Below are 22,394 nucleotides of genomic sequence, written 5' to 3' on the forward strand. Positions count from 1 at the left end.
CACCTCACATACCAATGAGTTACATACCAGTAGTGCAGTGACTATGTAGGCAAATGTGACAGCCACCGTGTTCCCAGAAATGGCTCATAATCCCAAGAGAATCTAGCACCTTGGTTTGTTTATTTAAAATTGATAGGGAATACTGGGCAGGAAAGAATTCAGCCCAGACATTCTTTGGGGTCCTGTTCTCTGCTGTGGAGGAAACACTAGTGAAATTAGTGTAGATCCAGCCACTTCCACCAGCAGACACTTTGGTCCTACATTTTCTATTTTCAACTTCTACTATTACTAACATTTGTATGGAAGCAGCATCCTTGTTTCTTAGCAGTATGTCTGTTCATGCAGTTTGTCTTCACCTGAAATCCTAGAGCCAAATTCTGCTCTCACTTGTATCAGTGTATATTCTGAGCAACTCCATTGAGTTCAATGGGTCTACTCGGGATTTACTCCAGTGTAATTGAGCAGAATTTGGCTGTAGGATTTTAGATGGGAAATAAGCTGCAGAAGCAAGAGAACTACTAGGAAACAAAGATGCTGTTTTCATAAAGTTGTCCCTACTTCTGAACAAATGTGGGAAGAGAAATGCTGAGCATTCATGACATTTAAGCAAATAGGGTAAAATTTTCCAAAGCAGCCAAGGGATTTAGGCTCATAGTCTCTAAATAGAGACTTCTATGAGATGTCAGCTGGTCCTTACACACTATCCCCAGTTGTATGGGAGGAATGGTGAGAGTTTATGACTGTTATTTTAAAAAGAAGAACAGGAGTACTTGTGGCACCTTAGAGACTAACAAATTTATTAGAGCATAAGCTTTCGTGGACTACAGCCCACTTCTTCTAAGGTGCCACAAGTACTCCTGTTCTTCTTTTTGCGGATACAGACTAACACGGCTGCTACTCTGAAACCTGTTATTTTAAAGAATCAATCCCTCTGTTGATCCCTTCATCCTGATGCTTTTTAGCACATACATGCGTACACACATACACATCCAAGTGCTGTGCAGCTGTGGAAACCCTGAATTATTCCCTTTACATTGATGAATTATAACCTTTCTAAGAAAAAATAGAAAAAAAGCATATCTCCTGCTCCCTCTGAGGTATTCTTCTGTTGATGGGTGCTGATCTGTCTTGTACAGTTGCTTGTATAAGTTGCTTTTTCAAACCTGCAGCAAACTTCTGAAGCGTGCAAAAAAAAATAATCATCCTGTACAATACAGGCCGTATTGCACTGTGCTGCCTCATGTAACAAGCCACAGGAAGATACAAAACCATTGGTGGTTCCATAGCAGATCTACAGCAGGATACAGCTGACTTTTTTTTTTTAATGTGCTCTTACAGAACACTACAGAACTATATCCGGGGCAAGATTCAGACATACTATTAGCAGGTGCAACTTCCATGTGTCATTCACATCACGTATGAAGTTTGTCAGCTATCTCAAAAGGAGTTCACCTGTTTTCTCTGCAGAGCGAATCCAGCTTTCTACCCCAGCTTTATTTTATTTTTTTAAGCAATATGGCCACATACAAGAATTCAGATGAAAGAAACACATCGAAGGGTTTGTTTCTTTTTAAATATTGGTGTTTCCAGGAAACAATTCCAGGTGTAATTCTGGGCCAGGCTCCAGTGACACAAAGAAACTGGAAACTGGTGAATATCCCCAGCCTGTGGCAGCTCCCAGATGGCACAGAGCTGGTGTAGCTGTTGTTAAGCGCTCCAGGCAAAGAGCCTCACACCAGAAGCCATTTGCAGTGCACAACACCAACTTCTCTTAGTCCTAGAAAATATCTGAACAAGGCTGTATCTTTCTGAGGACCTGGCGCTTTATCTGATACCTGTCTATGTAAAGATAGCTCTTATGTAGAGCACTCCTGTAACAGCCATCCCTCAACAGTTCTCAGCACCGTGGGCCTCGTTGGTGGAAAGGGGCTTAACACTCCAGTGGGGCCTTGATTTGTGGGTGTTGGACAGACACTCATCTCCCGCTGATTTCAATCCGAGCTGCGGGTACTCAGCCCCTCTGAAGATAAAGCCCCCAGTTTCTAAGGTTGGGCACCTATAAAATGAAGCCACTATTGGAGATCTGAGCTGTGTAACATCTCTACGGTCGCAAAGTAAGTCTGCGGCACAGCTGGGATCTTCTGATCCCAATCCTGTGCTGGAAGTTAATTGCTCCCCCTTCTTATATCCCTATGAGCTGGTGTACTCCACAGCTCAAAACAGGGGCATTTCACCCATTGTGAACAAAGCCCTCTATACAATTATTAGTCAATAAGGCATATGATAAATGTGCCTTCTTAGTGTTTAGATTAATGTGTTAGAAATTGATCTATAATCTACATTAAGAATACATTATAGTCAACCCCAAATGTTCAAAATCATGGGTTTTTTTTTCTTTTCTTTCTGTAGGATGCGTTGGTGGGGGGACACATTTTCAAGCTTTTCTCTGCAACTGTGAGGCCTAGAAATGTACTTAATAAACGAATCAGAATACGAATTTCTGTATTCACTTGCCTCCAGAAGCTGTGGCCTTAAGAAAAAGGCCAGATATCATGAGATTTGTGATAAAATTGCAAGAGTTGGCAACTCGGGTAACACAGCCAAATGGGAATTCTAAACATAATAACCACCTAACACTATGGAATTTCTAGTTTGATGGTAAGGTAAATGTATCTTTATAGACTAGAGAATATGTTTTCTCCATTCTCTTCCCTCGCACTGTCTCCTCTTGGTCCTTCTACAATCTCACCACTGTTTACCTAAAAGCCTTCTCCATTAGTGCTCCTCCCATCTGGAACAGCTTTCCTGCACGTCTCCTATTCACCGAGGGCCTGCTCTAAAACCCACAGAAAGTGGGGTGATTCACTACTAGTGAGAGTGATTAACCACTGAAACAAAAGACCAAGGGACATGGATTACTCCTTCCGCTCCCCCAACACTTGTTGGCTTCAAATCAAGATTGGATGCTTTTCTGGAAGAGGCTTTAGTCAAACACAAGTGATTAGGCTCAATACAGGAATAACTGGATTAAATCCTGTGTCCTGTGTTAGGAGGTCAGATTAGATGATCTAATGGTCCCTTCTCACCATAAAGTCTATGTATTTGTGTAGTCCAGCGGTTTTCAACCTTTTTTCATTTGCGGACTCCTAAAAAATTTCAAATGGAGGTGAGGACTCCTTTGGAACTCTTAGAGAAAGTCTATGGACCCCCATAAGTCTGCGGACCACAGGTTGAAAACCATTGTTCTATGGTAACAAAAACCTTTCACAGAGCCCTTAGACATGATCTGCAGCACTCCAGGAGTCTGCAGACCACAGGTTGAAAACCACTGGTGCAGTCAATAGAAAGACTCAGTCTTCAATTCTCTATTTCTTTTCATATCTTAGCTGAAAGCATATCTATTCCCCCTTACATTCTCCCTTTGCTATTATATATCACTGCCACGCTGTTAGTTTACCTCCACATACATTTTGAGCTAGTTTCTGTGAAAGCAATATCATTGGTACAGGCAGACTTACCTGGAAAGGATATTTATAGTTACAGGGAATTGTGATGTCACTTTTCACAATTTCAACGCATTTGATCCTGGACAGTTCAATGGAGCCCTTCAAAGTTCTTTTTTTCTGAGAGAAAGAAAAGTATTTGGTTAAGAATTCTGATTTGGCTAATTAAGATTAATTGAGTAATTAGGCAAAGGCTGTTTGTGAAGTCCAAGGCAGGTTGGTCATTTACTTTAAAGGAGTAGGATCAAAACCTTTTGTTTGAAATGTACATTGAAAAAGTAAAGGGCTGAACACAGCAGGTAGTTCATTATAGAGTTGGTCAAACTTTTTTTGCCGAAACATTTTTTCTAGAAAAAATGGCTTTTTTACCAGACCAAAAAACGTTAATGAAAATTTTCATTGTGCTAGAAATTTTCTAATTTTACACTGAAAAACGAAAACTGGAAAAATGTTCAGTAAAAATGTTGGATTTCAGTTCAGCTTTTGGTAGAAATTTTAGAGGTTTGGTTTTCAAAAACTGAACATATTTACCAAAAATGGAATATTTTACTGAAATTGGTTTTCAAAAACCAAACATTTTTCCATTTGGGTTTTCAGTTTTTGTCAAAAATAAACAATTGCTTTTTACAAGAAATCTTGAAATAAACATTGTTTTTCAAAATTTCCTTTAAAAACTAACTTTTCTGACCAGCTCCAGTGTACTATTGTTCATCGGAAAACACTAGATAGATAAATAGGCTTGGAATGGGGAAGAAAAAGGGATCCCCAAGAAAATGTTTGCTCGAACTCCTAAAAGCAAAATGATTGCATTTCAACAGCTCTGCTAATTTCTTTTCCGCTAATCACCACTCAGCATTCATGATCAAGTTGTCTGCAGCTTCGCAAGTGAGACTGATTAGAAAAACATCAGTGTCCAGTAGACAGGACCTAATCAGATGCCTGTTATCTAGAGCATTCTTCTGAAGGATTCAGTACAAAAACAGTTGCTCTTCGGAAGCAAAACTCGTTTCCTGTTTTGATTCTTCTTCAGCGGGATTACACGTTGTAGCTGTCTTCCAGCTCAGATCTGCGATGACAAAAGCCCGCCGTGCTTCAAGAACACCATGGTGCAAAGGGCTTTTGCTTTTCTAAAGCAACCTGAAGCTTTGATCAACGGGCTGACAAATGGGCTTGTGAGACTTGTGAGAGTATCTTTTGTTACACTGCTACCTTTCAGCTGCCTACCTGTGTGTCATTTCAGCGAAGCAGATAATGCAGCTGATCACAAAGGGTGAGGTTCATCCTGTGCACAAGGCCCCACTCTGGCCTCACTGCTCAGGAGTAAATTTCAGCCATTTATTCACAGTCATGAAGAATGAGAAGAGAAGAACAGTACCACGCTCCCTGGCTTTGCTGAGACCTTTGTCATGGCCAGCAGAGCTAATATAGACACTACTTACAATGGAACTCAGCCGATGGTTACACTAGCCGGCTTTTGCTGGGGTCAGGAGTGTGAAGAGGTGTGATCCCTGACGGACAGAGCTGTGCCTGCAAAAGCCTCTAGCACAGGTGCAGTTATACGAGGGTGACCAGATGTCCCGATTTTATAGGGACAGTCCCGATTTTTGGGTCTTTTTCTTATATAGGCTCCTATTACCCCCCACCCCCTGTCCTGATTTTTCACACTTGCTGTCTGCTCACCCTAAGTTATACTGACAAATCTGCCCTTTTGCCGATAGTTTGTTTCGCTCAGGGGGGCGGGGGGTGCTGGGCTGAGCTATCGTTGGTATTTTGATATATTCCCAAAGGGAGCGCTTCCCCAACATGACTAAACCAGCAAAGCCTTCCAGTGTAGACCCAGCCTCACGCAGGGCACGGATAACCCTAAACTTCACACGGGCTCACTTCACCCCTCTTCTCTCACCTGCCGCCTCTTTCCTTTCATTCTCGCCTATTTATTCCTCTGCCTCAGTCTCCCCTCCACAGCAGCAGATCACTCTTTCCTTCGTGCTGCCCCTGGGACCTTATCCCGCTCCCAGGAGCCAATAAATTGCGTATCGCCTGTAAAAACCTTCCATTTTGTTTTAGCCCAGAGCTGACACTAAGTCCTCCCTCACCTTATTATGTTAACATCTGAGGCCATAACCACAAGTCTTTCGGAGCCAGTGTTTTCTGGTCATGTGCTCTGCCTTTTGTTTCTAAGAGGAACAGCAAATTGATTTGTGTTGATACCTTTCCTAGCTGAGGGGAATAGGGAGAGTGAAGCCTTTGTGTCGAGCTGTGTCCCTGTCCTACAGTCCTCATCACCTGTCATGTGCATTTCAATGACTAAGTGTCCGGGGGTTCCTCAAACAGACCGGGAATTGGACTGAAGAAGGCAATTACAGTCCTGCCGCAGCACAAACCACTGGAACAAACCATGCACGATCGAGCAATGGGGCTGGAAGCTAAACACAGCCCTGACTTGGTGATGCCCGATTGCACACTAATCTCACAAAAGCAACGGTGCCATTTTGCAAAGAAAAATAAAAAGCCTCTTTAAAGTGGTCTCAGAAAACCTCAGTGTTTCCTTCCAAAAAAGGGCCAGACAGCTGAAGTAAAACATGCCCATAGCTTTCTCTTTGCTATTCTCAGCCTGCCTATGTTATAATTACATACATGGGCAGCATCTTTCTGGGTCGTCAGTTCCTTTTCCTTATTTTAGCTGGTTTGTCCTAAATACTTCAGTGTCTACTGCTCGCTCTCCATCAATACTTATCCAGACACAGTAGTACACTGCGGCCACAGACCTAGGTGAAGTATAACACGTTGCAAATGAACACGTACAGCTTTATTGATTTTGGCTGAAGGGTGCTCGTGAAAGTCAGGGACTAACAGCACTGGACAGGATCAAACACAGCACAAAACTCCCATGCACCACGCTCCTCATCTGCATTATTCCGGCTACTCCCAGATCATAGAATCATCGAATATCAGGGTGGGAAGGGACCTCAGGAGGTATCTAGTCCAACCCCCTGCTCAAAGCAGGACCAATCCCCAACTAAATCATCCCAGCCAGGGCTTTGTCAAGTCTGACCTTAAAAACCTCTAAGGAAGGAGATTCCGCCACCTCCCTAGGTAACCCCATCTCCACTGATTTCACAGGATTCTGTGGTTGTTGCCAGGGCAAGTAGGAGTGTGTTAAGTTCTAGCTCACTCTTCGGGGTTTCAAGCTATGGCCCCAATCCAGCAAAGCATTTAACCACGTGCTTAACTTTAAACCTCTGTTTGTCTGTTACAGGGTGACTGGCCCCTTTAAGAGGGAGCTGGGTTCAATGCACCTGTCTCCCAACGGGGCTTAAGAGAGGGTATCTAGGCCCTAGAGAGGGATAGGGAGGGCTGGTGAAAGCTCAGAAGGAAAGGAGAGGCATACTGGAGCAGCTGGTGAGAGCTATGGGGAGTGAGCTCCAGGAGACAGTGCACTCCTGATGATGAGCGACAGTGCAGAGAGTTTAAAGTTGTTGGTGCGGACTGGGCAGTTGAGGCACCCTGCTGAGCTGCAGGTGGGGGCAATCTTGGTCAGGGGAAGCTGAGCCTGGAAACAAGAGGGCAGATGCTGGAGACGAGATCCCAGGAGCAGCGGTAGGACTCACAGGCAAGGGAGCCTGGGGAGTGGAACACTGTGGGGAGCTCTCCTGACTTGGCGGCAGTGGTAGCAAGTTGTTGGTAACTCGCAGGTGGGCAGCCTGGACAGTGGAGCCCTGGAACAAGGGCAAAGAAACTGTGAGCAGCGTGGAAAGCGGCTCTCGGGTGGGGAACCAGGCAATGATCTTCCTGGAAGGGGTACAGCTAACTGCTGTGATGGTCCCTGTTGTGCTTTGGGGTTTTGAGAGAACAGTATGATCCTGAGGGTTCTGCGGCTTACTGAACGTGTCCATGAATTAACTCTGCCCAGAGGTGGCTCTTTGAGTTGGACACGGAGAGACTTTATTCCTTTCTAAGGGGGAATGAAGGGGAAACTGAGGCAGCTGTCCAGTTTGCTAGTCGAGGGCGCTTTGAGGTAGAGGCCCCCCCTGCTACAAAGTCCCACTAGAGTCAAGAACTTGAAGCAGGTGCTTAAAGTTCAGTGCTTTGCTGTACCAGGGCCTGTGTCACTTCAGCGACACAAGAGTCCAGAAATAGTGGTGAGAAAGTTTTGTAATGAAACCCAAAGCCAAGCGTCTCTCAGCTCCGTTTAGGGTTTTGTGGAGAGTGCGAAATTTGCTTATGTGAAGGAAAGTGTCACTGATCTCAAAGGGGTGAACCCTCCCTGCTGGGCTCAGCCCGAGTGGCCAGAGTAGGGTCTTGCAGCATTGGTGGGAGGCCAGAATATTCCCCTGGGCCCTGGATCTGCACTGCTACCAGCCCACCCCTGTTCCTGTCCTGCTTCCAGCGCCCTGAGAGGGATGCATGCAAGGCGTGCAGATCCCTTGCCAGGGACCTCAGAGCCTGCTCCCTCACGCTGCATCTGGGGCCCTGTGGTACCTGGCTGCCTGGAGGGGCAGGATTCACCTCCACAACAGCAGAGGTTGACTTGGTTTGGTGGTTCCATTTCCATCAGAAAATCAGCCCACCCACAGGGCTCCTTTGCTGCTGATGCAGCATGAGGGAGCAGGCTCCCTCTGCCCACCTGACCAGTTCCCTCTGCCCATGTCTTTGAGGATGATCCCTCACACAATCTCAGGTAAGTGGTGACAGAACCAGAAAACATTCTCGTTGATGTTGGATGATGGGCCCTTGAAGTTCTCTCAGAGGCTAAGTAAACCCATACTGAAGAGTTGTTAGGAATCCTTGACCTTTAGGGTATTATCTACTGCAATAAAAAACCCAGGGCACCCAGTCTCAGAGTCCGGGTCAGCTGACTAGGGCTTTTGGGGTTCAGGTTACAGGGCTAACAATAACAGTGTAGACGTTTCGGCTAGGGCTGGAGCCTGGGCTCTGGGACCCACCCACCTCGTGGTGTCTCAGATCCTGGGCTCCAGCCAAGCCCAAATGTCTACACTGAAATTTTACAGCCCCTCAGCGTGAGTCCCGAGAACGCAAGTCAGCTGACCCATGCTAGCTGCGGCTGTGCTGAGGGTCTTCCATTGCAGTGTAGACGTATCCTTAGAGTCTGGCTAACTCAGCAGCAGCAGCAACACTGAGGAAGGGATTCCCATACCCGCCGCTGAAGAATGAAAGTGGCTGGGTTGCCTTCTCTCCAGAAGATGCCTGGGGTCTGGGAGAAGAAGGCCTCCTGGACAGCCTCCCAAAAGAGGAAATGGGGTGGAGTAGTCCAGCGAGATAACCCTGTGAAGACCCAGGGGAAGGTAAAGGGCCACAGAAACTGGAGGTTGGGTGCGGACAGTGACAGAGGGGGAAAGACACGAAGATGACAAGGGAAGGTGGGGCAGAGGCTGCATAGACACGTCGCATGTCGTGTAGACAAATAAAGTTCAGGTGGGAGCTCAGGGCCCGCTGGGAGGCAGAGGGGGCACGTGAGGCTATTTCATGGCGCTCACCTGGTTCAAATGGTTCTATCAGAACCATTGCCTTGAGTTTTTTCTTCTGACGAGCAGAAGCTGAGGGTGGTGGGTTTGAAAACCATATGAACTGCACACCCCCATAAGATTCACTGAGGCGAACGGAAACCGGTGGGTTCACCCAGCCCTGCACAATTCAACTGCACAGCTTGCAAGGCTGAGGGCACAGCACTCCTCACTGGTTCCCGGAAAGGCGCCCACTCAGAGCAACCCAGCCCGCCAGCATCCCTGGTCCCAGAGCTGTGCAGAAGGTGCACTAGGACCCTGGCAGGGCCTCCCTTCCGCACAGCCATGTGGCCTTTGGGAAAGAAACTGCAGGCAGGAGCCAGCCAGAGACTGAAGCTGCGGGAGCAATTTAAGCAGGGACCACCAGACACTGATCATATTTCCTGAAGTTCTGACTGGACTTTCTCTGCTGTGGGCTGGTTGGCTGTTTGCTCCAGACCCCTTCTGCCCAGCCTCCCTCTGTCCCCTCGCTCTGCTTCTTCCCTCACCTTTTCTGTTAGCTACCCCCCCACCTGACTGAACCCCCCCCCCCCCCCAATAAAAACCATGACACTAACATGCTGTTTGCCGCCATTACACTGATCGCTCGGCTTGTATCTTACATTCCTTCCCCCTGTCCTTGGCTGTGTCTGTTTAGACTGTAAGTTCTTTGGGGGAAGGACTGCCTGCTGTTCTGTTTGTACAGCATCTAACACAGTGGGGCCCCAATCTTGGCTGGGCACTTGAGGCACTACTGTGAGCGCATGACTGATTGATTAAGGGGGACGTTAATTTACTGCTGCCTGTAGATAAAGATACAGAAATTACTTCTCAACACTGACTTCCAAAACGTTTCCCTGGCGTGAAGCTTTTAACTCTCTTTTCCCCCAACTGTCACTGTCTATATTTAGGTTTCAGAGGGGTAGCCGTGTTAGTCTGTATCAGCAAAAACAACGAGGAGTCCTTGTGGCACCTTAGAGACTAACAAATTTATCTGGGCATAAGCTTTCGTGGGCTAGAACCCACTTCATCAGATGCATGGAGCGGAAAATACAGTAGGGAGGTATAAATACACTGCATATGAAAAGATGGGAGTTGTCTTACCAAGTGGGAGGGTCAATGCTAACGAGCCAATCCAATTAAGGTGGAAGTGGGCTATTCTCAACAGTTGACAAGAAGGGGTGGAAATCACTTTTGTAGTGCTAATGAGGCCAATGTAATCAAATGGCCCATTTCAAACAGCTGACAAGAAGGTGTGAGTATCAGCAGGGGGAAATTAGTTTTTGTAGTGACCCATCCACTCCCAGTCTCTATTCAGGCCTAATTTGATGGTGTCCAGTTTTCAAATTAATTCCAGTTCTGCAGTTTCATGTTGGAGTCTGTTTTTGAAGGTTTTTTGTTGAAGAATTGCCACTTTTAAGTCTGTTATTGAGTGTCCAGGGAGATTGAAGTGTTCTCCTACTGGTCTTTGGTGTCAGATTTGTGTCCATTTATTCTTTTGTGTAGAGACTGTCTGGTTTGGCCAATGTACATGGCAGAGGGGCATTGCTGGCACATGACGGCATATATCACATTGGTAGAAAAATTTAGTTGAAGATACGAATTTGATTCTGGGTTCAAATGATCAGTAAAGACACTACACGAAAGTCAATCATACTTAATTAACCATTCTGATGAGGAAGTGATTGGGATTCTCCACTGAGATCCGGCAAGGCTGGGGAATGGCAAGACACTTTCCCAGTCCACGCCTGCCCTGTCACCTCTCCCTCCTTAACCCACCCAGCTGCTCTGACTGGTCTCAGCATGTAGCAGCAGCAGCAGAAGCTAGAGACTCCCACATTGTGGGTTTCTAGTGGTGAGACCAAAACAACTTGTTCTTTCTGTGAGGCAGCATGCCGCTATCGTGAGACAAGAAAAAGAAAGAAACATGTGACGCCTGTATGCAGCTAGCACAGACTGTGCATGAAATTCATTTTACAGCAGCAATTAATAGTAGAATATTAACAATAGCAGCAGGCTGTAACCCTCAGCATCCACTGCGGACGTGTTTAGATTCCCTCACCCTTCTAAAGCTTGTTGTAACTGGAGGTGGCATTGTCTTTTGATTTACATCTCTCTCTCTTATTAATGGTCATGTTAATTACACGTCTGCCCCAAAGAGAGGGCAGAGCTCACTGTGCAGTCCCCCGTGGATCCAATTTATTACTAATACTTAACCACGCCACCTTATATGTAACATACAGATTTACATGTTGCCCTTCCTGTGTTAGCTGGGTTGTACGAACATTAAGTCAGGGAATCAGTTCTCTGGCTGGTTGGAATGAACTTATCCAGTGTATCTAGAGTGCTGGTTGAACATCACTGAACTAATGAAGGAGTGCTATATGCACCAATCCATGGAAGCTTTGCCATGGACTTCAATACGGCCAGGATTTCACCCATAATGTGTTAGTGGTAAAGTGCAATTCTACTCCAAGGGAATTTTTAAAAATGGAATTGTGGGCTTCCACGTTCATTGCTTCTCAGTGGTGTCCATGTCCAATGCGGTCAGTTTTCAAGTACATTTTCTAACTGTCGATGCTGTAAGCTCAACCTGGGACCCTAACAGTCAAGCTGGGCTCTTTCCTTCAAATGCATCATCCCCTGAAAGCAAGTTTCTGCAGGTCAAACTACAGTTGTATAATTCTAGTTACACCTGTGTGACCCCATTGTGTAAACGAATGGAACTTGGTAAACAACTCTGTCCTTGATGCACAAGAGGAACAGAAGTCACCTCTTTCTCTCCTAGCTCAGCTGGGCTCTGCGGGGCTAACAGGAGTGAAAAGCAGAAAACAATTATTTTTGTCAGCAAAGAAAGCAGACGTGACGCTGAATGCACACAGGGAGCGGTAAGAAGGTGACATTTTTACATAGTCACTTCTCAGGGCACAGCCACACTTTAAATTATTCTTGATCCATGTGCATCAAGGTTACCCAGTCACAACAATACAACGGCATGTGTTGTTCCTGGGAGCATGTTTGGTCTGTGATAGCAGGAAAGCAGGAAGCAAAGGATGAAATTAAAAATCGTATCTACAGATGTATTTGTACCAGTTTTGAAAACGCTTGATAAGTGATTTGAAGTAGAGATGCCTTTCTCTCTGAACCCACAGAGGGAAGACAGGAATCCAAACTCACCTCTAGAAATGATACAGAAATATATATTGTATAATCCCTTGTTCTTATTGCTTTGTCTACAACAGTATATGCATAGGCTTAATCCCAAAAGAAAAAGTTAGTAACATTCTATGACGATGGTAAATATTTATAAGATATAGTGTAGATATTACAATGATGAAGAGACAGATAATGTACGTGCGCAGCTTTCAAGATATTAGTCACTATTGAAGTGCTAAAGCATTATTACTAAGTAAGTAGGTCAATAGAAAGAACATGCTAATGGGTCTATTTGTTCTTTAAAACCAGATTAATGTTGAACAAAAGCAGAGAGCTTTCAGCTCATTTTAAATAATTTTACTAAGACCTGATCTAAATTATTACATTGTTATTTTAGGATTAAATGCTTAAGCCTTCAAAAATAGTGTAGGACCTGATGCAGCAGAGCACTTAAACATGTGCTTATCGCTACGCACATGAGCAGTCCCACTGACGTCTATGAAACTAAACACGTGGTTTTAAGGATAAGCGTATGCTTTAGTGCTTTGATGGACTGGGACCCAATTCATCTTCCCCTTCAAGTGAGGATTTTGAACACGAAAAGCAAATGAAAAGTGTCTAATGCTCGCCCAAGGACTTTATAACGTTGTCTCAAGAAAAACTATAGTACTTATTTAATGCTTCAGAAATCCCCACCCACAACTAAAAGATGGTGGGGAAGGGGAAAGTAACGCGGGATAAACAGGATGGGAGATAGAGAGAAGGGAAAGATGAGTGATCTCATAGGTTAAAGACGATTTAGAAATGAGTGACATGGGAGACCTGGATTGGTGAACTGCAAAATAGAGCAGAAAACTGGATTATTAATGAAGGGGTATGGAGTGGGGACCCCAGAGAGCAAGAGGGGAACAAAAGAAGGAATTGCAGGACTGAGTCAGAATTCCTTCCCGGGGATTGTCCTGGGACGTTGCAATGCAGCTCACTCCATACACAGGCCACTGAGGAACAATTGAATTTAGCCTTCAGGACATTAGTTAAGGGAGCATCCCATACAGACATGTCATTTTAGTCAAGGACAGAAGCAAACAAATGCCCCTCATGAGCAAACTCAGGCACAATATTTCAATGTTCTTTTCAGTTACACGTAGGGTGACCAGGTGTCCCGATTTTATAGGGACAGTCCCAATTTTTGGGCCTTTTTCTTATATAGGCTCCTATTACTCCGCACCCCCATCCCGACTTTTCACATTTGCTGTCTGATCACCCTAGTTACAAGAAGTTCTTTCTGCAAGTCAAGTGACAAAATAAAATCCCAAGCTGCCACGCTCAGACCTGGATTTCTCAGTGGTAAGGGGTGGTCAGATCTGGGGCTTCGGTTCCAGTTCCTCTCCTGGTAAAATTAGCATCAGGAGACCAAAAGAAAGTTGAGACCTGAGTTCTAAGGACCACTTGGTCATGTAAAGGAGCAGCTCTGGCTAGCCGGCTGCCTTGGGAACAACGGCAAATTCTGCACTCCGGAAGGAAAGAGGCACCAAGTCCTTTGAGGATGGAGTGAGGAAAATGGGGAAAAGGCCCCAATTCAGCAAGGAACTTAAACCTGCAGCTAACTTTATGCATATGAATAGTCCCTCTGATGTCAATGGAGCTACTGGAAATCCAGGCCAGGAAAGGGATCCAGAGGGAAAGGAAAAAAGGCACAATGTTGCTCTAAGCATGCCTGACAAACAGCATGTTTGTTAATTACTGGAATGTTTTTGTCTGCAGGTGTCACGCTTTGGGCCTGATCCAATTGCCATTAAACTCAATGGAAAGGCTTCGTTGGGAGCTGGCCTGAGCAAATTCTGCTTAAAAATTGATGGTACAATATGGCCTCTGGTTTTCACACTGCTGCTTAGATCGACCTTCTCTGTCAGTAACCGTGTCAGAAATGTAACATTACAGGACCCTGTAAATAATAATTAGAAACCGCAGTGACTTCAATGACAACAATCCTGTTAATACATGTTGTCACTGAGAGTTTTTGATGAAATTTATATCCTTGAATATTCCATTTACGTGGTTACTTTCCATCTAGTAGCACTGCTACATGAAGGGTTTTCATTATATTATTATTAGGGAATTGAGAAGTGCTGAAAACTGGACTGGTGTCGCTGACAGATGATATTTGCCCTGGAGTAAATATTTTGCCGCGACTTGGAAACAACGTTTTTTTATGAGGCATGTAGGGATTGCTTGATCAGATCTGACCAATGGTCCATCTAGTTCAGTATCCTATTTCTGACAGTGGCCAGTACAAATGCTTCAGAGGAAGGTGAAGACATATCAGTGATGTTACTGAGATTTTGCATGAGGCTCTGGGTTATTGTGCCTATGCTTTGATTTGCGTGATACGTTTAGCTTTTTAATACTCCTATATGGCTGTTTATTTGACACGTGAAAAGATGGTAACATGGACAATGTGTGCCAGTGCTGAGACATATCTATCTGTCGTAGGCAATATTCCGTATAGCAGAACTTTCAATAAGTTTGTTATGGAATCTTCAATAGTTCTACTTACATGGGGATCAATAATTGTCTTAGCTGCTATGTCGTCCTCTGCTTTCCTGCTTGAGTGACAGCATCCTTCATTTTTGCTCTACTGTTCTGTTTTGTATTCTGATGTGTGTGGGACTTGGAGGTATTCTGTACGCGGAGTGCTTCAAACCGTACAGTGCGTGCCAGTGTATCAACATCCCTTGGCACCAGATCTCCTCCATTGGTGTAAGTGGCAGGGCTGGGGACACGGATCTGGGGCAGAAAAGGGGAGCATTGCCTCTGCTGCTCTAGCTCCACTCCTCACAGACAATTGGAAGCCCCAGCAGGCACTGGGCTCTGCAGCTGTGGAGCAGGGTGGCCGGAGACTAGCCGCCCTTTGCTAGGTGTCCCTCCAGGAATCTGCAGAGAATTACTTTAGTGCACCATACCGTGAAACACCCACCCCAGGAGTGGAGGGAAGAGGGGGAGTTCTCCGTTAGGAAAGATGCACACATGCTGTTTGCTGAGCTCAGTGAAGACACTGAATCAGGGCAGCGTCCTCTATCGGAATTGAAACGTTTCATCTGAATGCAGATTAGAAAACGCTCATCGGAATAATAATAAATAACAAGAATGAGTTACAGCAGCACCTTCAGGCCCCCACAGGATCAGAGCCCGGTTGTGCTACGCACCGTATGATGTATGTTTCATTGGGCTCCTCTCTATAAACTAGACCTTTGTGCAATTTTCCTTCCAATGTTAAATGTCATCTCTCCGGGGACAACGAAGTCTTTGATCAAAACAAATTCCATCCAAAAATCTCCCACTGTTGTGAAGTAACTTGCTGAAATTTTCACTGAGGATTAATGTGGTCGGCTTGCTGGCTGGCATCCCCGTTACAGAAAAGGTGGGCTTACTTCGTTTAAATCCTGTGCGCCAGACCCTCGGCTGGCACAAACTAGCACAGCTCCACTGAAGGACTATAAGTCAGGAGGAACTACAGGGAAGTCAACAGAGCTCTACTGATTTACACCAGATCTGAGCCTGCAACTCTACGCACTTAGCAAACAATGGGCTGATTCACCACTGGGTTACTCCAGCTTTGCAATGGTCTCGATCGGAGTTGGAGTTACACAGGCCTAAAACGGTGGTGAACCAGGCCCATAACTTTCCTTGCAAAGGTATGTTGGCTTTTTGACATTGAAAGTAAGCAATCCAATGCAAAGGCCGGCTTTATACCATAGAAACAGCCTCTTTCCCCTTTCTCATACTTTTGTTACTAATATAAGGGTGTTTTGTCCATTTGATAGCTGCTTCATAAAATAACCATTCATCTTCACATTTTTGCCTGAGCCAGATCATGCCCTCTTCTTAAAAACTGATGACCTGGTATGGATTCACGTTTCTATCGAACGCCTGATAAAACATTGTTCAGCTCCTCTTACTGATGTCCACATTATCTCTGATCACGTCCATGGCAAATACAAACTGTTATGAAAGCACAAGGTCCTGTAAATACATGGAGATTTGTTGACTGGGAATAGGTGGTAGAATAGGAGATTGTGGAATCTCCTGTCATTGAAGGTTTTTAAGAACAGGTTAGACAAATCTGTCAGGAATGGTCTAGTTCAGGGGTTCCCAAACTTGGTTCGCGGCTTGTTCAGGGTAAGCCCCTGGCGGACCGCACCGCTTTCCGCAGCTCCCATTGGCCGGGAATGGTGAAGCGCGGCCACTGGGAGCTGCGAGCAGCCGTACCTGCGGATGCTCAGGAAAAACAAAGCGTCTCACGGCCTGCCGGGGCATGCCCTGAGCAAGCCGCGAACCAAGTTTGGGAACCCCTGGTCTAGTTATTATGTAATCCTGCCTTGAGTGCAGGGACTGGACTAGATGACATCTTGAGGTCCCTTTCAGTCCTATGATTCTAGGATGAAATTCAATGAGGACAAATGCAAAGTACTCCACTTAGGGAGGAACAATCAGTTGCACACATACAAAATGGGAAATGGCTGCCTAGGAAGGAATACTGCAGAAAGGGATCTGGGGGTCATAGTGGATCACAAGCTAAATATGAATCACCATTCTGGGATGCATTAGCAGGAGTGTTGTAAGCAAAACGTGAGAAGTAATTCTTCTACTTGACTTCGTGCTTATAAGGCCTCAACTGGAGTATTCATCCAGTTCTGGGCACCACATTTGAAGAAAGAGGTGGAGAAATTGGAGAAAGTTCAGAGAAGAGCAACAACATTTATTAAAGGTCTAGAAAACATGACCTATGAGGGAAGATGGAAAAAACTGGGTTTGTTTAGTCTGGAAAAGAGAAGACTGAGAGGGAACGTGATGATACCAGATTTCAAGTACATAAAAGGTTGTTAGAAGGAGGAGGGAGAAAATTGTTCTCTTTAACCTCTGAGAATAGGACAAGAAGTAATGGGCTTAAATTGCACCAAGGGTGGTTTAGGTTGGACATTAGGAAAAACTTCCTAACTGTCAGGGTGGTTAAGCACTGGAATAAATCGCCTAGGGAGGTTGTGGAATCTCCATAATGGGAGGTTTTTAAGAACAGGTTAGACAAACACATGTCAGGGATGGTCTAGATAAATGCAGGCGACTGGACTAGATGACGTCCTGAGGTCTCTTCCAGTCCTACGATTCTACCAGCAAGGTATCAGCAAATGAGGCAGAGATCCAGACTCTTCCAGGAGTGCTTGCTACATGGACACTGTTTGTCAGAACATCCCTGGGAGGCAATGCTAGTGTCCCCATTTTTACATCTGGGAAACTGAGGCACAGAGCAACTCATCCGAGGTCACATAAGGAGTCTGTGGCAGAGCAGGGACTTAAGTCCATGTCTACTGGGTCCCAGGCTTGTGCCCTAACTTCTACACCATCCTTCTGCTATATCTGCCTCGAGACCAGGGGCGCTGGAACAATTTGCATAGTGGGGGTGCTGAAAGGCATTAAACCAAACTGTAAACCCTGTGTCTATTGGTAATCACTTCAAGCCAGGGGGTGCAGCAAAAGCCCTAGTTCCAGCACCTATGCTCTAGACAGGTGCCTAATCTGCTTAGGTGCTTTTGAAAATCCCACCATAGTCCGTGTCTACAAGCCCCTAAATAACTTTGAAAATCTGACCTTAAGGGAACATTTCTCAAGGGATTCACTTGTTTGCTTCCCTCTCAATAATGCAAACCTAGGGCCTAGCCATGCAAACATTTGCTTACATGAGTAACTTTAACCATGGGCGTAGTCTCATCAGACTTGTTAGGAATAAAGTTACTTACATGTGTTTGCAGGATTGGTCCCTAAGACGAGTAACCTAACTCACGGAAGTTGTTACAATGCATGCAATAGGACTACTCCCATCTGTACAGCTACTGACGTGCATAAGTAGTTGTGGGATCGGCCCTTAGCAACAGAAAATTTTGCTTTTAGAAGTGATTTGCATACTATAATAAGGGAGCTTGTGATGGACTTCATGCGTCTATTATCACGGCTCTGCGTTATGCTAAGACAGCCGTGCATTGTGCACTGTATAATGAATTTCAGAAAACACAGCCTCTTATTGTCGCTAGTTATTTTGGGGTTCATTCTCTGACTGATGTATGTAAATATCTTCCATTAGCATTGATGGCAATTGCGCACTCAGAGCAAGGGGAGAATAGAGCTTTCTGTCTCTGGAATGTTGTCTTATAATAGAAAAAGTCATTACGATTATTTGAAAAATTTGCCTTTATGGTGCCCATAACATTGGATAGTGCTGGCGGACTTCTCCCTGAATACTTCCTTGATGTAGTTACTTTTGTCCCTTTAACTGTCACAGCTTTGCTCCATGTCCTTTTATACTTGTGAGCATTGTAATACACAAAAAGGGCTTGATACTGCTAGGGGCTGGTTGGTTTGGTCTCAGCTCAGCAAAACATTTAAGGGCATGCTTAACGGTAAGTGTATGCAATCCCATTGAAATCTGTGGCACTACTTATGCACTTAAAGTTAAACATATGTTTAAGTGCTTTGCTTGGGGTTAAGCATGTGCTTATTCCCGGGTGGATGGGGCCAGGATGCACAATACTTTGCAGTGTTGAGCCCAAAGAGAGGAATAAATACACACAGTCAATCTTTGTACCATGCTTGTAGAGATGTTCTAGAAAAATCTGTTCATATTCATTGCCAAAGGATTACAATGAACATCTGAAGAGACCCTCACATTGAGGCATGTATTCATTGATTTCAGACGTTTGGTAAATCATTGTGTTAGGCAGGTATTTTAATTCTAAACTGGCCCACCGCCTGTGAAAAGAATTGGTGGTGTCAGTCTAGTCCTTGGAAGACTGAGCAGACAAGCGAAGACTGAAAGGGTGTGAAGCACAGGCTTCAGCCCTAGACCTAGTCTCTCTGGAATGGAGACCGCAGGGCAATGCTGAAGGCTGTACAGGATTACCTGCTCTGTGGTAAATAAGCAGAGGAGTTCAATCTTCAGAGCTCTGAGTCCTTACCTGCACTAATGTCTTCTCCATTTTGCACCAGGGGGTTTTATTAACAGAATGGACCTGATATGATGGTTTACACTGGCACAAAATCAATGTAACACAGTGCAGTATCAGGCCCTACATTTATCGATATGTACATAGATGTATATACGAATAGCCATGTGCACATTGTATATACATGCCTCCAGCAGATAAACCTAGTGATAGACAGGGCCAACTCCTCAGCTGGTCTAAGTCAGCATAGTTTCTTGACTTAAATGGAGCTATGTCAAGTTACACCCAGTGAAGCTCAGGTTCAGTATATTTAAATTTGAGGTAAGGTAAGCACCTTAGCTCTTCGTGCCAAATATGCTGTAATCATAGAATCATAGAATATCAGGGTTGGAAGGGACCTCAGGAAGTCATCTAGTCCAACCCCCTGCTCAAAGCAGGACCAATTCCCAACTAAATCGTCCCAGCCAGGGCTTTGTCAAGCTGGGCCTTAAAAACCTCCAAGGAAGGAGACTCCACCACCTCCCTAGGTAACGCATTCCAGGGCTTCACCACCCTCCTAGTGAAATAGTGTTTCCTAATATCCAACCTGGACCTCCCCCACTGCAACTTGAGACCATTGCTCCTCGTTCTGTCATCTGCCACCACTGAGAACAGCCGAGCTCCATCCTCTTTGGAACCTCCCTTCAGGTAGTTGAAGGCTGCTATCAAATTATCTTGGTATACTCAGATTTTTGTAAACAGACATATTTTTGAACATTTTGCTTCAATATGTTTATTGTAAGGGACCCTATACGTTGTCCCATTTTTGCCTCATCAGAGTTTCGGATGCTAGTGGGTAAAATTTTCAAAAGCACTTAAGTGACTACACTTTTGTCCTACTGAAAGTCAATGGGTCTGATTTTCAAAGGCATTTAGGTGTCTAAAGATGCAGATAGATGCCTAATGGAATTTTCAAAAGTGTCAAACCAGGTTAGGTGCCTTTTAATGGAAGTTAGGTACCTAACTAACTTAGGCATTCAGGAGGATTTTGAAAAACACCTATCTGCATCTTTAGGCAACTAAATGCTTTTGAAAATCAGACCCAGAGAGACTGATGCTCCTAAATCACTTAGGCACATAAGAAAATGGTATCTGGTCTCACCATGCTAAGTAGTTGTAATAACATCCTAACTCTTCAAATGACAACATTTGGACCACAGCACAGATAGTCTCAGTCAAACTGAAATATATATCTTAGACAGCAATAATGTTTTTTATAATTTAAATATTGTATTTTTAAAAACACATGCATAATATGTTGCCTTAACGTATTCTTACAAATGCAAAAGAAATATGGCCGCACAAACTGGAGAGAAACGACACTTATGAGCAGCAATAAATGTTACCTTAATGTAAAGTAACGTACTGGTATCCATGTTTCATGACCCCCGCAAACAAACTGAATAAGTTTACAAATAGCAGATGAAGGAGCCTATCATATACCCCTGTATGTACTAAAGGAGAAGGGGTGGGATTTTTGCTTTGAGAAAAGCACTCATAAGGGTTACTAATGCACATTAGCTTCTAATTCTTTTCCGAGTTATATTTAACAAATCAGGTCTAGAGAGACATAGAGAAGTGTGCTTAGTTCGAGCGTATCATATCCCTTCTTAAAGCCTACTCCCTAAAACAAAAGAACCTGTTAGAACCTGACAGTGGGAGTTTTCATTAACAAGCATTGGAATGGTCTCCTCGCAGAGAATCAACCTTTTGCTGTATATGAATAGCCCGTGAAAAAATGTGTTTGTCTTATTTTCCAAATGAAATTGAAATGTATAGCAGGAATCACTTTTATCTGATTTTATAACCTTGATCAGAATAACCCACCCACCACCAACAGTATCTATCTGAATTGCCCCGTATAGCATCTGTTAGACATCTTGTATGATGGCAGTTAGGTCAGATTTCTGTAAATTTCTTTGATAAAGCCAGGTTTGAGCCTCAATTCCTTCTACACACCAAACCACCACTGACCCATGTGGAAGTTTTGGGTAGGCAAGGAATGCAGTGTTGGGCCCTCAGCTAGTAGGTTTGAGTAGACATTGCTGTAACAGGACCAGAAGTACTGGGTTAATGGGATTTAACAACATATGCAGTTTCCCCCTTCCTTTCAATACTCTTACTCAGAAACAGTCTAAAATGAGAGAGAAAATGGCTCACATACCCCGTGGCGATGCTCAAAGTAAGCCAGCTTGGATTTGGTTAAAACAAAGAAGCGCATTTTAAAGTTGGAGGGAGAGGTCCTTCTCTTCTGCTGGGATTTTTTGATCAGCTGCTCTTCCAGGAGAACGCAGTTATTCATTGTTCGGCAGGGCACGGTTCTCTTCCAGGACCCAGTACGCCGGTCCCAGACCCGCTGCACACCCCGCACGAGTCCAGGAAAGAGTAACAAGAAGGAGGGTAGTTGATTTTTTTCACAAAAAAAGGTGTTCGAAAGGCAGCGTAGGTGCTTGGGGTCTTATCTTTCCATCTGTCATCTAGGCAGCGCTGTAAAGCTTCCTTTCTGTCAAAGCCACAACCACATCCTCTCCAAAGACATCAAGTGAGCAGCACATGCTGAGAGATACTCTACAGTGAATGTTGTGGAAAAAAATAAATATTTGACGGGCACGCTTGACCAATGGGATCTTTAAGGATCAGGGATCAATAAAAAGATGGGGCGTGATTAGATACCTGGTCTAATCGGCGCCCACTTAGTAAGGACAGTGATACCTGCTTAGGGTATAATGGGCTAGACTGAAACAGCATCTTCTCTGTGCCCTTGGGAGTATTTCACACATCCACGCTCCTGATCCAGATGGATGGAGCGGTCTGTGCTACCTACAGCCAGAGCCGTCCGGTCCAATGGACTGACCGGGGCAACCGCTCCAGTCCCCGCGCTCTGGGGGGGCCACACGCTTCAGGACGCGGGGTGCAGGGCGGCCTGGGGGAGGGGCTACTGGGGTGGGGGCTGGTGCCAGCAGCAGCGAGCGAGCGACCCGCCCCCGCCCCGGGAGGAGGCAGAAGCCGGCAAGAGGCAGGCGGGGGCGGGGGCTTGGTGGGATGGGGGAGGTGCAGGGCCTTGGAGGAAGGGGGTGGGGTCTGGGCCAGAGGGGCGGGGTTGTTCCAGGCCCCGCCCCCCTCGGGACTGCCCTGCCTACAGCCTGTCTGTTACCTCATGCACTGTACTTGGTGTTGGTGCCACACGTTTGAAGTAG

At 45.1% G+C, this 22,394-nt stretch overlaps 1 protein-coding gene across 1 annotated transcript in view; it reads right to left on the minus strand.

The window, feature by feature from the left end:
• ITK (IL2 inducible T cell kinase) overlaps positions 1-21,627 on the minus strand; it is a 42,781-nt gene extending 21,154 nt beyond the window's left edge. Inside the window, exons 1-2 of the mRNA XM_034780218.1 lie at positions 21,362-21,627; positions 3,519-3,623 (exon numbers count right to left, since the gene is read on the minus strand). Of these exons, the coding sequence (XP_034636109.1) occupies positions 3,519-3,623; positions 21,362-21,499 (243 nt within the window). The 5' untranslated portion in view covers positions 21,500-21,627. The remainder of the gene's footprint in view (positions 1-3,518; positions 3,624-21,361) is intronic.
• Positions 21,628-22,394: the final 767 nt, after the last annotated feature.

This window comes from Trachemys scripta, chromosome 8 (genome assembly GCF_013100865.1).
Source record: "Trachemys scripta elegans isolate TJP31775 chromosome 8, CAS_Tse_1.0, whole genome shotgun sequence".
NCBI lineage: Eukaryota > Metazoa > Chordata > Testudines > Emydidae > Trachemys > Trachemys scripta.